Below are 13806 nucleotides of genomic sequence, written 5' to 3' on the forward strand. Positions count from 1 at the left end.
CCTCTAATAGTCACACTGGGATAAGAAGTGAATCTTGAGGTGCCTGGAGGTTCCCACCTCTAATTCCTATCAATAATATTCCCATTACATCAGGTTTGTAACAGAATGCATCAGCGGAAATATCCATAAGCTGTCATGTTGGAACCGCGGCTTTAAGGCATTTAAACTTTCCACTGGATTTACGATAATCACTTCACCAGGGCCTCAGCGTGAAACCCGGTCGACAGCCACTAGGCTCCTGGCACTGTAGATGGCGTCGCTGCCTGGTTAGAGCCGCTTGCTGCTGGCAGCCCGTCCGACACTGTGAAAGCCCGCTGTGATGGGAGGGACACCGCTGATGGAAACATGGACGCTGTTTTGGCACGAGCTGATCTCTATTCAGGGGATATGGAGCAGACAGTTTGCCAGAGAGCTCAGAATGAAAAGAGCTTTGTGAAGACTTTGGTGTGAAGTAGTCGTCCTCGTACGTGTGGGATCAAAGCGCAGGAGATTGCAGGGCTCCGGTCCAACCAATCACTTCACCAGCATTGATTTCACTGATTAGATCCACCTCTCGTGAACCAGTGTCGCGTCTGATTGGAACCAGAGCCGAGGAACATCTCAATATCGAAAGGTGGTGGGAGAAATAATTTAGCAGAACAAAGAATAAAATAAAAGACAATATAAAGGTTGATTTACGGGGATTTAGGTTTGTCCCTGAACTGCATGTCAAGATGGAGAAAATGACCCCAAAAGTGAAGCTAAATCAATAGTTGCCTCCTGCATTTTAGCAGATGGGACATGGAGTACAAAGTCAAAGTTCAATAAACTGTAGGAAACTATTCTCACACTGAATAAACGTACGGTACATATGGATTGGAAACGGGTGAAGTGACCTCACCCCGTCTGCAGATGTGTCACGAATTCAATAACTGATCACGACTGAGTGGAGATGTTTTTCAGTATAAAGGCGTAAACTTGCTTCCCTGCCCACTGAAGTTTCAAGATTCCTTCTCCCTGCTGAAGTATGTAAAGGTCATTTACAGTGAATCATAAACAGTGAGAGGACAGTATGGAGGAAGAGAGAATGCTAGGATATAAAGAACTGACTGTAATTCACGGTGCACTTAATCCCTCTGAACACATTTTGCATGTGAATGTGCAGAATCTGAAGGTGAGGGGAAATATTTTGGGGCCAGAAGCTTTCTGTTCTTTTTTCTTCTTGTTTGAGGAGGCGTCAGAACATTTACCGAAATGCATCAGCTATCAGCTTTTTAAATAATCTGCTTTCATATGCAAATAGCTGCTAATAGAGATTAGCCAACGGGTTGTGTGGACCTAAAACACGTTTGACTCGTAGAAGAAATAATTGGATTGTAAAGAGGCGGAGATGAAGTCAGATATCCAGAAAACGAGATACTTTCTAGAGTTGATGGACTTGCATGTTAAGTGGACTGATTGGTTTTCAGAGGAAAGATGCCAGAGAAGCTGTAGTAAGGTCTCCTGCACCAGTACAACCTGTGCCACCACCACATGGAGAATAAAGCATTGACTGGAGATAAAGTGTGTGTAAAATAGCTGCTGAATATTTCATCCATAAGAATTTGTCTGTTATCTGTCTGTGTTGAACCAAGTTTGCAAAAACAAGCCCTTGCCTAAGCTGCCTCCTCCAGCTTCTTGTCTCTCTCGACTTTGTTTCATCTTTTCTGGAGAGCATCATCCCTGTAAACAACGTGCAGCCAATAATAAACTTTATTCTGAAAGACACATCAACCGTAGCCAACTGATAACCCATTAAAATATTCTGCGGAGGTATATCATTCATGATAGAGTATGAGCATTTAAACAAAAACGTCCCCAGATCCTAATAAAGGTTTGAAGGGTTCAAGGGGAACAGTTACAGCACAGTGAAAACAAACCAGATAACACTGCTACTGTTCTGTCCTCTATGCTAATGAGCTCTGTAAGGAGAACACAATAAAAATGAATTATACAGTGAAATCCTCCGCCAAGTCAGAAAGACAGGTATAAATGGAGTTTTTCTTCCTCAAGTCAGTGACTCAACTGATTTCGTCCCCTTTTGAACTGCAGCTCAGCAGCTCGGTGAATAACTCCGTAATTAAAAGTTCTTTATTTGGTCCAGAACGGCACTTGAGCTAAAAAAAAAAAAAAGGGCAAAAGAGCAGCAGCGAGAGCGACTACCAGCCTCAATCCACCGTACGGCCCTCCTGCAAATCCCCGATACGAGACACGGAGTGCAGCCTAATGTGGAGACGTAAGAAAGTGGAGAGACCAAAGCAACAAACGCTGGTTCTGAGCCCCGCGGATCCTCTGACGCTGCAGAAATAATTGGCACATTGCGAAGGGCAGATATTTATGCCAGTTTAGCAGCAGCCTGTCAGAGATGGATGCCGCTCTGCCTGCTGGTGACAGACGGTTAAAGAGATCTCAGAATAGTGACTGCTCAGGTTTTCCCAAACAACGAGGCGCATTGGGTAAATCTGAGAGAAGAAACAATCCGACCGTTGTGTAGGCGCCCGCGAAGAAAAAAAAGTTTTTGACCTTCACGCTCCTCTGTGGTGAATTCATCTTAAGAAGCTCATTTATGCCTCGCTCATCACATCATGTTCTCCTGCTCGGCTCCTGCTTTGTATCCTTTGACAACTGAGCTCAGTTTGTTTTTCAGCCCCCTCTCTCTCTAATTCAAGTGTTTGAACGAGTGGCCCGAGGCAGATCATGAACACACTTTCCCGGAAATTAGATAATTACTTTCCACAAAGTCCGATTTTTAAAACATTTTTCATGTACAAACGCAACGTGTCATTTGAATCTGTATCTGTATCAGATCAATGGTACCCCCCGTTTTTTAAATCTCGGTGGTACCTCTTCCCTGTGCCTAAGGATAATTTAGTCAGTACCAGAGGGTCCGATGCCTGAACACAGGGCCGCTGTGACAGGTTGCAGGGAATAGCCCGGGGCCCCTGAGAACGGCTGCAACAGCAACTGCAATTTCATGAGAACATCCTGGTCATAGACCCCTTAAGAGGGCCACATGCCGCTATACCTCTCTGCCAATAGCCCAGTAATGTTAGAGGGTTGAAGACTGGAACATCTATCATGTAGCATGTGTTTCCATGCAATCTCAGAGCCCATCTGCTATTGTCTGACAACGAATTAGCCTCTTGGGGCTACGATATTTCTGAGGCTACCAGTGTAGACGATCTGGGCCAAGGCTCCATCTTCCGTTCATTGCACAGTGTTTCCAGTCCGACTAGTTTCTTCTATCTCGTACTTTTTGAAGGTGTTTTAGGTCCAGACGACATTTGGCTCATCCCTATTAACAGCTATTTGTATGCAAATGCAGATAAATCAAAAAAGGCTGATTTCGGTCAATGTGATCTGCTTCTTTTTCTCTCCACACACACTAGTTTACCTGCGGGGAAGTCAACTAGAAACAGAAGACAGACGGCTTCCTGCCCCAAAACCTTGTCCCTCATCTTTATCTCCTGCACATTCACATGCAGAGGCTGTTTGTAGAGATTAGGTTTGATGTAGGGCCTCCCAGATTGTTTTGGCTTTGGAACCTCCAAAGTCTGTTGAAGGTCTTCTGCCCGGATACGTACAGTACATGATAAGAAGCTTCTTTTAGGTTGTGAGGACATTGCTTTCCCCCGAGATATGATCATGATTGATGCTTCAACTCCTGATTGGTCAGTTCGTCTTTAGAGAAAAATGCATGTGTTGACAATACAATCTCAGCGTGACGTCCATTCAGCAGCTGCTCCGGAGCTTTTGATTGTATCCGGAACCATCGTCAGCAGATGGAATCGGCCCAGTCACTGAATTGCAGACGTTCACATTTCCATTTTTCTGCAAAGATGAGACTGCAAGTTCCTCCTTGACCTTGGCAACTGCAAACGCTTATGTGTAGTTATTATTTTAGCTTTATAATTTGGGAAGCAGACTTTGAAGTAGATGAACCAGTGAATAATTTCGTTTAGATCTAGAATTGGTACGTTTAAGGTCAGAAGTTTGTTGGTTGTTTTTGCCTGCACCAGGATGTAAAGCAGATGTTCTGAGGTAATAGCTGAGCCTGTGAGAGCATCTCTGACCAGGACACGATGCCATATGGAGGTTATATGGATTCACACACTCCACGTTCTCGAGTCTGTGGTGCACGATAGTGATTTATACACAAGTGGGCACACAGATGTTATAAATAACATATATATATGAGTTTTTCATTACACTTTTGCAGGTTGTTTGCTTTTGAATGGCTTTCATGTACGACCTCAGTTCCTGCAGCTGTATGTGCAAAGTGGGTTTTAGAAACAAAAACAGTAGCTACAAGTTCGACTCACTGTACTTACTGATCGTTACCTCCACCAACGAGGTTGTGTTTACACCCTCGTCCGTCTTTTTCAATGTTTTCTCAAGGAGTAATTCTTTCTTGATGAAAATAAATCAGGCACATTTAGGGACCTGATATCTCTGTGTGGTGCGGTTTAATTGGATTTAAGTGTGTCTATGTGGGCTGTTGGGCCTTGGTGGAGCTCTACTGAGTGCCATTCGAGTTTGAAGTGTTTCTTCTTCTCCGAGAGGTTTTCTTTTTGGTATTCGACTGAAATGATTATTCAACAATTGGCCAAAATGTGAGGTAATTACTTTAGAGGCAATATGACAGGATGTAGACTGAAAACTGAACTTTTTCTGTACAACAACTCCCCTGTGCTGGAATTGACCAAACCTTGAATATCTGTATACTTGGTGGAAATACATCTTACAATGCTATGTACAAGGACAACCACCCACCCACACTGAACAATACTTCTGCAGCTGCTCGTCTCAACATACACAATGGTGAAAAGAAAGTATATTGTCAAGCTTTGTTATATTGTTGTTTGGTTATTGTTGGATGAGATATTTACTGATGTGAAAAAACAAACCTGTTTTCGAATAAAACTGTCTTCAACTTGCTGCTGATGATTTTAAGACATAAAATATCGATGCACTTTCAAATTTGACATATTTTGAGAAAAGAAAAAGGCTTTTTTCTACAAATATATTTATTTTCCTCAGACTAAGGAACAGAAAAATCCACTTGTGGTATATAACATGTCTCATTTGCACACTGACTTGTGCTGTCATGTGACGTAACAGGGTCTGACATGTACTGTGAGGAGAGGCCAATGCAGCACAATGGGCCACGCTGGTGAAAAGCTCTTAGATGAAAGACACTGCCAGGTTTGATGTACTCGTACGAGCTGGCTGAGTGTTGATGAAGATGAGTGGTCGAGGTCAGCGAGGGGCCGGCGCTCATCGTGACTCCGGGAAGAAGCGAGACAGTGAAACGAGAATGGATCGCTCGCTGCAGATGAGACAAAAGGTTGATATCGATGTGAGGCGAAGCTCGGCCGGTTGCTTCCTCAGGTTCGTTACAGGTTCATAACGCTGCCTTCTCCCTCAGAGAAGTGTGTTATCAACGCAGTAACGACGGGAGTTCACTGGCTGCATTTAGCATGTACTTCTTTACACGTTAATGCAGGTGACGTCTGCCTTTCACAGATTAAATGCAGGTTGTCTCCACTTCATCGAGGCTGAACTCCATTTCCAGGAGGGTGGTTAATGGCAGCTGAAGACGAGAGTTGAGGCAGGAAATGAGCTAATGGGAAAAATGTGAACAGCAGGGCTTTGTAGACCGAGATGAATACGCACATACTTAAGAAGAAAAATACTTCTAAAGCATAAATGAAACTTTAACAATGCTGTGTAATCTAAATGTATCAGAGAGTACTTTGAATACAGATCACAATCAGCCTTGGAGCAGTTTGTTCAGGTTACCTTGACCAAGAGTTGGGAACATTAAAGGAACATTTGTTCTTATTTGTTATTATATTTCATAAATATGAAGAAAAAAAAAATTCTATTCTCCCTTTTAAATATTTAATATTACCACTTCCAAGCGGGTCATGGTTTCCGCTTGTTTGTTTATCAGCAAAAACTACTGCACCCGTTTCTGCAAAATTTTGGTGGAAGTATGAGACAAAGGCCAAGAAAGAAGTGATTACGTTTGGCGAAGATCGAGACAAAGGAGCGGATCCAGGAATGACCGTTTTTTAAAAATATACATTTTCTGTGGTCTTTTATTGATCCGTCATATTTAGGGGACTGATGTCAATGAGTTTGTGTAATTTGATGGAGCTTTATTAAATTCCAGGGGACCGTTGGGCCCGAGCAGAATTGTTCTTGTTGTGGGGGAACGAGGTCTGTTTTGTACAACTTGTTATTCTGTTTGCTTGTTGCAAGATAAAAAGGCATTGATTAGAAAAACAAACCTGAGAAAAGCTCTGAGAACAAAATCTAAATCCTTTCCTAAACTTGCAAATTGTCACCTTTCAATGTGTGAAATGAATTCCCTTTAATGAATGGATACGCCAATTTACATACACGTTTTTATCAAGTAGAATTCACACTTTGAAAATCTATGAAGTTTGGAGGAAACGTGCACAGATAATTTCCTGTGTGAGATTCATATAACACACGTGAATGTTTTGCATGAAAACATTGGCCGACTGTGTCTCGACGGAGCCTGTGAGCCTGGAGCCGCCTGCACAAACTGTGTTTGTTCCAGCAAAACACCCAACAACTTAAATAAACACCCTGAGATGCTCTAAATATTCAGCGCAAGATCATCTGTTTGCATTTGGCATGATACCAAATGCAAGTACACGGGTGCTTTGTTTTGCTGTCGTACATTTTTTTTCTGTAATAACATCTGCTTGTTGAACATATTAATAACCACAAACAGGAGAAGAATAGCTCAGGTAAAAAAAAAACAGCTGCAGTGCACACTAACGCTCGCCGTGCCTGATTAACTTTGCTTTGTTAGCGCACAACCACCAGAATACACACGAGCGGCTCCGACTCCCAGTCGTTCTGTTCTGCCCTTAAACGCTGACGTATTGACAACAGCTGGCAGCTTTCCTAGAAAATATCATCCAGCTGCCCCCTTATTGCAGCGGCCAATCAGGATATCTGTCCATCTGCAGCGGCTAATCAAATGCCAAGACAATCCAAATAAGGAGAGAGGGTCAAAACTCCAACCTGCAGCCTGCTCACCGAATTAATGAGTTTGGTGTTTGGTTGTTTGTTTCACCTTCTCACTTATAAGCAGTTGCACAATCAAAAGCAAGGCTGGACTTTAAGTATATGAATTCTTCTCATTTTCATTCAGATGTGAATGATCTGTTCTCCTGCCTGTGGATCACATCGCTGTTCACACAACCAAAGGTCATTTGATCGGGTATTTCCCTCCCAATCGCTGATTAATGAGTGTATGGATATTTCAAATATTCAAAATGGTTTAACATTCAAACGTGACATTTGCAAGTTTGAAAAAAAGCTGAAAATCTGACTTTAACCTGTAACCTTTTTTAATAATCAGGTTCATACATTTTATTTGGGTTATTGCTTGAAAAGAAATGTTCAGAAAACACTGTCCGTTGCTGCTGCTCCTCTTTTCAGCCTCTGTCTCTTTAAGGCCTCTCCTAATAAAGTCCAGTCTGCTTCAACATGTAGGAATTGTTATGTGGCTTTGTGAGGGGGCGTTTCACACAACCGCTCGGCTGCATTAGGAAACTGATAAACATCGGGGCCTGACGAGATATTTCATTTTTTCTGTGGGGGAGAAAAGCTCCCGTTTAGTTACTTTTAATTTGAAATTCGAGCATTCATTCGAACGTGAGGAAATGTTCTTATTCAACCTGTAATGGCCTGTTTGAATTTAAAACAAGTGAACCAGTGGAGGAGGCACCACAGACCAGCGGGTCCGAGGGGTATTCAAATACAAATTTATTTGAACTTGATTTTTTGAAAATCTTCCCTTTCCTGTGGACTTTGTGCCTCTTAACTTTTCAGGGTTTTTACACAACTTACACAACTAACCTATGTAACAAACTGGAGGAAAAGGCTGAAATAATGAAGAAGCATGTCCCCTATAGTTTAGTCTCCTTTGTCACACTGCTCTCTCTCTTTGTTCCCTCACACTCAGCTGTGAAGTACTTTCCGGTCGACCTGTGTTAAAAGCACTTCATAAAACTCTAGAAGTGCAGAAATAGATTTGACTTGACACCTTGTGTGGATTAAACTAACAACACTTGTCTTTTGTTCCAGAGCTCAATACTGTTTTGTATGTTCTGATGTCTGATGACAGCCGAGCGCGGCGAACATGTCAAACACGTCTGATACCAAGGTCATTATTAGTTCATCTGTAACCCTCACGTTCTATATTTAACAGAATTATAGAAGGTAGACAAAGTCAAACTAACTGTAAAATAACTTGCTGCTGCAGAGTTGAATTATTTTAGATTCAGAGCCAATTAGCAGCATTTTTCAGGCATGAAAGGCGGCAGAGAATTCACACTTTGATACGTACGATTTCAAAGCGACATGAGACAACTCACACATCTCGAAAGAGACTAAATCTCCTCTGATCAAACCTGCAGGTGCATCAAACCCCCCCCAAAAAATAGAAATTGATTAAATATGTCGAGGGAAACAATCTGGAAAGTCATGGCAACATAGACTCCGCACAAAGAGCTGCAGTGACAAATAGGAACATCTGCTATTAGACGGAATCTAACAGGAACATGATGAGGCTGAAAAATACTTTTTAGCTGGTGATCAAACATAAAGGAGCCAATTCTGTTGCAAACTAAAGCGCTTACATTATTCTAAGTATCCCCTGTAGTACTGAATGAGTGTTTAAACATTCACCAGATAATTTGTATACAGTATTTGCCTGCGATTATTAATCCTCCTGTGAAAACACATTCGGTATAATTACCACTGTGCTTTATTATATTCATGTTCAGTTTGTACAGCAGCCGGCACACGAGGGTTCCACAGGAGGAGCTAGAGTTAGAGACAAATACATTTATTACATTTATCTGCTTATAACACTTTTATTATGTTTTTCTTAACTGTTTATTGGGCTAAATAATATTTAAATAGCTAACAAATGTGACCCTCTCACATATGCTTTTCAATTTAATCTCTTTTATATGATACATTGTTATGCCTTGGCTGATGAATACACTCCACTCAGTGCTATTCTGCTTTATGATATATAACTTTGTAAATCTAATATCTGTTGGTTGGAGAAACATATTCTATAGGTTTTTCTTTAAGTGTAAAGTATAATATGTAAAGTTTGAGTATTTTGTGACATAATCACAAAATTGCGTCATGCAGTACTCAGTACTATCATGTACGTTCTTTGGACAAAATCCACAGCATTTGTAAACGCTGCATGAATTTGACATTATAATCCTCCCTGCTGAAGTGAATGTCTCCTCAGAATGTATATTTCCCGGCGCTGTGGTGAGAGTCACTAGTATTTGATGGCTGCAGGCGGTGTGACCTAACATTAGCCTCAGGCTCACAGAGACTGCTAATCCATGGAAAATGAGTAGTCAGCCTCTTACTGACTCAACTAGTCTTAATAAAGGTGATACTCTCATGTGAAGACTAGTCATGGACACAGTGAGTAAGATTTCCAGGCTACGACAGCGTAGTAAAGTCTGTTTCTTCTCTCTCTCTCCATTTGGTAATGTTGTAGTGCAGCCACGTCTGGCTGTCTGCTGATATCCCTTTGAACTGCTGTCCTGTGGGGTTGCTCACCCCCCAAAAAAAGCGGGGGGGAGGTCTGCAATACCCAACTCCTCGCAGCATTTTGGCCCACGGTACGGCATCAAAGGCATCAAAGCACACAAGTGACATCTGACCTCGCTGAGCGTGATCCTCTAATGCACGACAGGCCGGGTGGAGGAAGTGTCGTACTGCGGGGGTGACATCTAAAGGCGTTGGGTCCGGTATGAGGTGTGGGACCGAGCGCACACGTGGGTTGTGTGACCCGACTGCAGAGTGAGTGGCTGTGTGTGCTGTGTGCGAGCCCTAATTACCCCACAGGGAAAAAAACAAACACACTAACAACTGGCCTCGAATCCCAAAGACAGATTCTGACATTTCGGAGAAGGTCAAAGTTAATAACGGTGAGAGATTCTAATAAACAGCAAGAAACAGGAGGAGATTGTTTGTGTTTGAAAAATGCTCCCCAATTTGAATAAGAAGTTTTTTTCTTGTGGCACAGCCCCTGATTTCACAAAGACATTTTGAGCAGTGGCAGCTGAGGCACATCCCTGATGTGGAGTCTGACGTGTACAGCTTTTATATCAACATTAGGGTTTAAGCATGTTTCTTTTAACACGGTTAAAGCTGCAGCACTGAAAAGATGAAACAAGAAAGACGACGGACTTAAAGTGGATGGCTCGGAACAAAATAATTGTTCCTGCGACGATACAGACTAAAGACAGTATCGCTATTTCCTCCCTGCAGATGCTCCATCGTTGCACCGCAGGATATAAACTATTAAGCACTCACAGGATTAATTATTAACAGACCCATTAGCATGTACATACGAGTTTTGCGAGCAGAGTCCTCCACAAATAGCGAAGAGATGTCCTCGTCCACGCCAGCTTGGTTCCTGGCGATGCAGGTGTAGGCGCCGGTGTCCTCGAAGTGGACGTTGCTGATGTGCACCTCACTTCCATTAGCTTTGAGGAGCAAGACGGGGAGAGAGAGACGAGATAGTTTTTCCTTTCAGAGCGAGATAAAAGGTGACTTCATGCTACAGTTACTCTGTTACATAAGTGTTCTCTCACATGTCGGGAAACAAGGGTGAGAGGTTTGTTTCAGGGAGAAGTCAATAAAGTGGGAGTTCAAAGGGAGAACGCAGCACAGGCCTGCCTCACGCTGCGCCTGTCATTTAGTGTTTTTGTGCACAACCTCCCAAAAAAAAAGCATTTGTCTTCCCTGTTCACTGAAACACCTTCAAACAGCGAAACTCTGACTCTGACTGTTTGATCCTGACGCTTCACAATCCACCAAATCTATCAAAATACAGATATTATGAATCTGTCGATGACCTGAATACATTCACATCAACATCACCATTTCCAGCCAGAGTCTTTAAACTGAAAATAGCAACAGCGATCAATAACGTCTATCCCGGAGGCAACCAATCAGCTGCGAGGAACATCAGACGTGAGTCGATATGACAGAGAAAACACATTTACCATTATCGAAGTGCGTCTGATCCTTATTCTCCATTACTTTGAATTGCTCAGCCCAATGTTATTTGTGTAAAATGAATCTTTGCAAACAGCATTAGTCAGAATTGACAGTAATATAACAACAATGATAGTGACATTTATGTTTGTGGTATAGTTGAAGCAATTGCAGGAGGATTCGTGGCAGTAAAAGTGTTGGTAAAAGCAGTAGTAAAATAATAATGGAAGCAGTAGTCGAGGCAATAAAACTCTACAAGTGCACACGCAGTGAGCTGTAAACTCTGGACTCCCGTACCTTGCAGGGTGAGCTGTTTGGACAGTTTGCTTGTGATGTCCATGCCGTTCTTCAGCCAGGCCAGCTGGGGGTTAGGTACACCCTCGGCGTGGCAGCGCAGGCTGGCGGTGACGCCCGGCTCTCGGGCTTGGCTCTCCGGGTAAACTCGGATGACGGGAGGAACTGAGAATACAGTGGAGAAGAGGAGAGGAAGACATGTGAGAAGGGAGAAGGAGATGAATGCTGCACAATCTTCAATCAATCCATCAATCAATCGAATTTTTATTTTAACAGCCCATGGTCACAAATCACAATCTGTCTCTTAGGGCTGAACAAGGTGCGACTTTCTCTGTTCTTAATCCTCAAGAGCGAGAAAAAACAACCGAAATAAAAACATTTGAGCAGAGAAACTAAACGTAGAAACCTCAGAGACCCACATGTGCAGGATCCCTCTCTCAGGAAAAGACTGTGTCTAAAAGACAGGGAGCAGTTTATCAGAGTTTAAAATATTTATACAAAAGAAAAACTCTGACAGAGATGAATGGAGCAGTAATTGCAATTGTAATTATAGCAGTATTGCCAATAATGGTAGTAAATGTGAGTAGGCGTATTGTGTGTATAAGCAATCTAGTTGTAATCACAATCCACAATCAGCTGCCACCGCGATCATGATCCACTGTTGTTTACACGAGTGTCACCTGAGGAGAGAGGCAACCGTATTAAATGAGAAGTTTTCGAGAAGATGGCGAGTCCTGAACTCGTGGCGTTGCATTAGTAAACACTATCAACGGTATCAAGTGTATTCTCAGTATTACTGAATACCTTCAGATAAGGTTAACATGCTGCTGCGGAGCCAAACAAATCAGATAAATAAGGGAGAGAACCTCTGTTCGGATGTTATCGATTTAGCCTGGTAGTCATTGATTTTACGTAACCCCTCTGTCAGGGAGGAGATGAGAGGATAGAAGCAGACAAAACAAAATGTGTGAAGAAAGAAAAATCCCAGACTAAATGTCACTCCTATTTAAAAAAAAAAATACCTTGCTCTTGTTTACTCTACCCTGCAGCAAAAACAAACAGAAAAACCCTCCTACTGTACTTCCAAGAACTGTGAATCAACATAAATCAATGAAGCAGACAAATACATTAATAATATGCATTTATGCATTGGCTGAGAATATGCCACAAGTTTTGCTCCACACCCCGGGGGGTGAACTTGTTAGAGTCTTGCTCCGCAAAACATGGAAAATATCAAAAGACTGAATTTGAATAATCCTTTAAAAAGGGAAGGAGCGTTCTCCGAAATAACACAACAATGATAAAACCTTTCAAAGGGACAGTCGTATCTCTGAGGAGACGCTCACACCGAAATGGTGACTGAAACTTGGACGGTGACAATGAGCTGTTTACGGAGCGGCCGTGAAATAGCAGCTGTCACATATAAGGATGACAACCTGGCGGTGGTTTAAACAGGGACATCAAGTCTCTCCATCACGCCATCTTGATTTGAGCAATCTCTCATAGCCTGCGTGGCCCAAATCAGTGTCCTCTTTTCTGAAAGAGACTTCAGAGACGCGAGCAGAGGATGGAAGCTTGGCAGACACAGAGAAGGCAGACGTGCTGTAGAGACCATTTCCTGTGGGCGCTGGGTTTAGAGGAAGTCTTTACTCAGCCAGGTGAGTGAATGGACTGGAGATTGCTGCCACGGCCATCTGGTAACCATGGCACTCCTGGGCTTTGGCGCTCACGTCAACCCGACTGCCAACGCGGCGCCCACAGCGGCCCGCGGAGGGCTCTTACGGCGCCCAGGTTACTTTACCAATCACAGTCACAGAGACACTCCAGTTACGCCGATGCCCCTCAGCTGTAACAAGGTTGACTGAGCGGAGCACACGGAGACACTTATTTTGTACGATCTTCTGAGTGAAGATTATTACTCACACTTAATTTCCTCTCACATGCCCACAGAAGCATACAAAAGCTCCGGCCTCATTTCTGAGTGTGTGTGTCTCTGTGTGTGTCTGTGTGTGTCTGTGTGTGTGTGTGTGCAGCTCGTGTTCTCACTCCAGATTTACTTCTCTGCCTTTTATCTGTTTTTCAAATGTGAAACAATTTGTTATTGGAAGATTATTTAATGCTCGACTGGAAATCAACCTCCCCAAATGCACATGGAAGGAAATAATTGATCTTAACACATCTAAAGATACTTGTTCTTTAATCTCACCTAAAAGAATGAGATCCAGCTGTTCATATAACATCTACATTTTTATATAACATCTGCTAATGGTATGTACCAGAATACCATAATCCATTATTATCCATTGTACGTTAAAAACCTTATTGTTTATCAAGTTTTTGGCACATTACCTCCACCAAAAACTACTGTATGGATTACCACAAGACTCACTGGTGTAGGATGGAGTA

General features: G+C 42.6%; 1 protein-coding gene across 4 annotated transcripts in view; it reads right to left on the reverse strand.

Annotated features, from left to right (window-relative positions):
* fstl5 (follistatin-like 5) overlaps positions 1-13806 on the reverse strand; it is a 156486-nt gene that overhangs the window by 24720 nt on the left and 117960 nt on the right. For all 4 annotated transcript variants that reach the window (XM_034598348.1, XM_034598349.1, XM_034598346.1 and 1 more), the window contains 2 exons: positions 11404-11565; positions 10458-10592 (listed from right to left, as the gene is read on the reverse strand). In XM_034598348.1, coding sequence (XP_034454239.1) covers positions 10458-10592; positions 11404-11565 — 297 coding nt within the window. The remainder of the gene's footprint in view (positions 1-10457; positions 10593-11403; positions 11566-13806) is intronic.

The sequence above is a fragment of the Hippoglossus hippoglossus genome, chromosome 10 (assembly GCF_009819705.1).
Source record: "Hippoglossus hippoglossus isolate fHipHip1 chromosome 10, fHipHip1.pri, whole genome shotgun sequence".
Taxonomy (NCBI): Eukaryota; Metazoa; Chordata; class Actinopteri; order Pleuronectiformes; family Pleuronectidae; genus Hippoglossus; species Hippoglossus hippoglossus.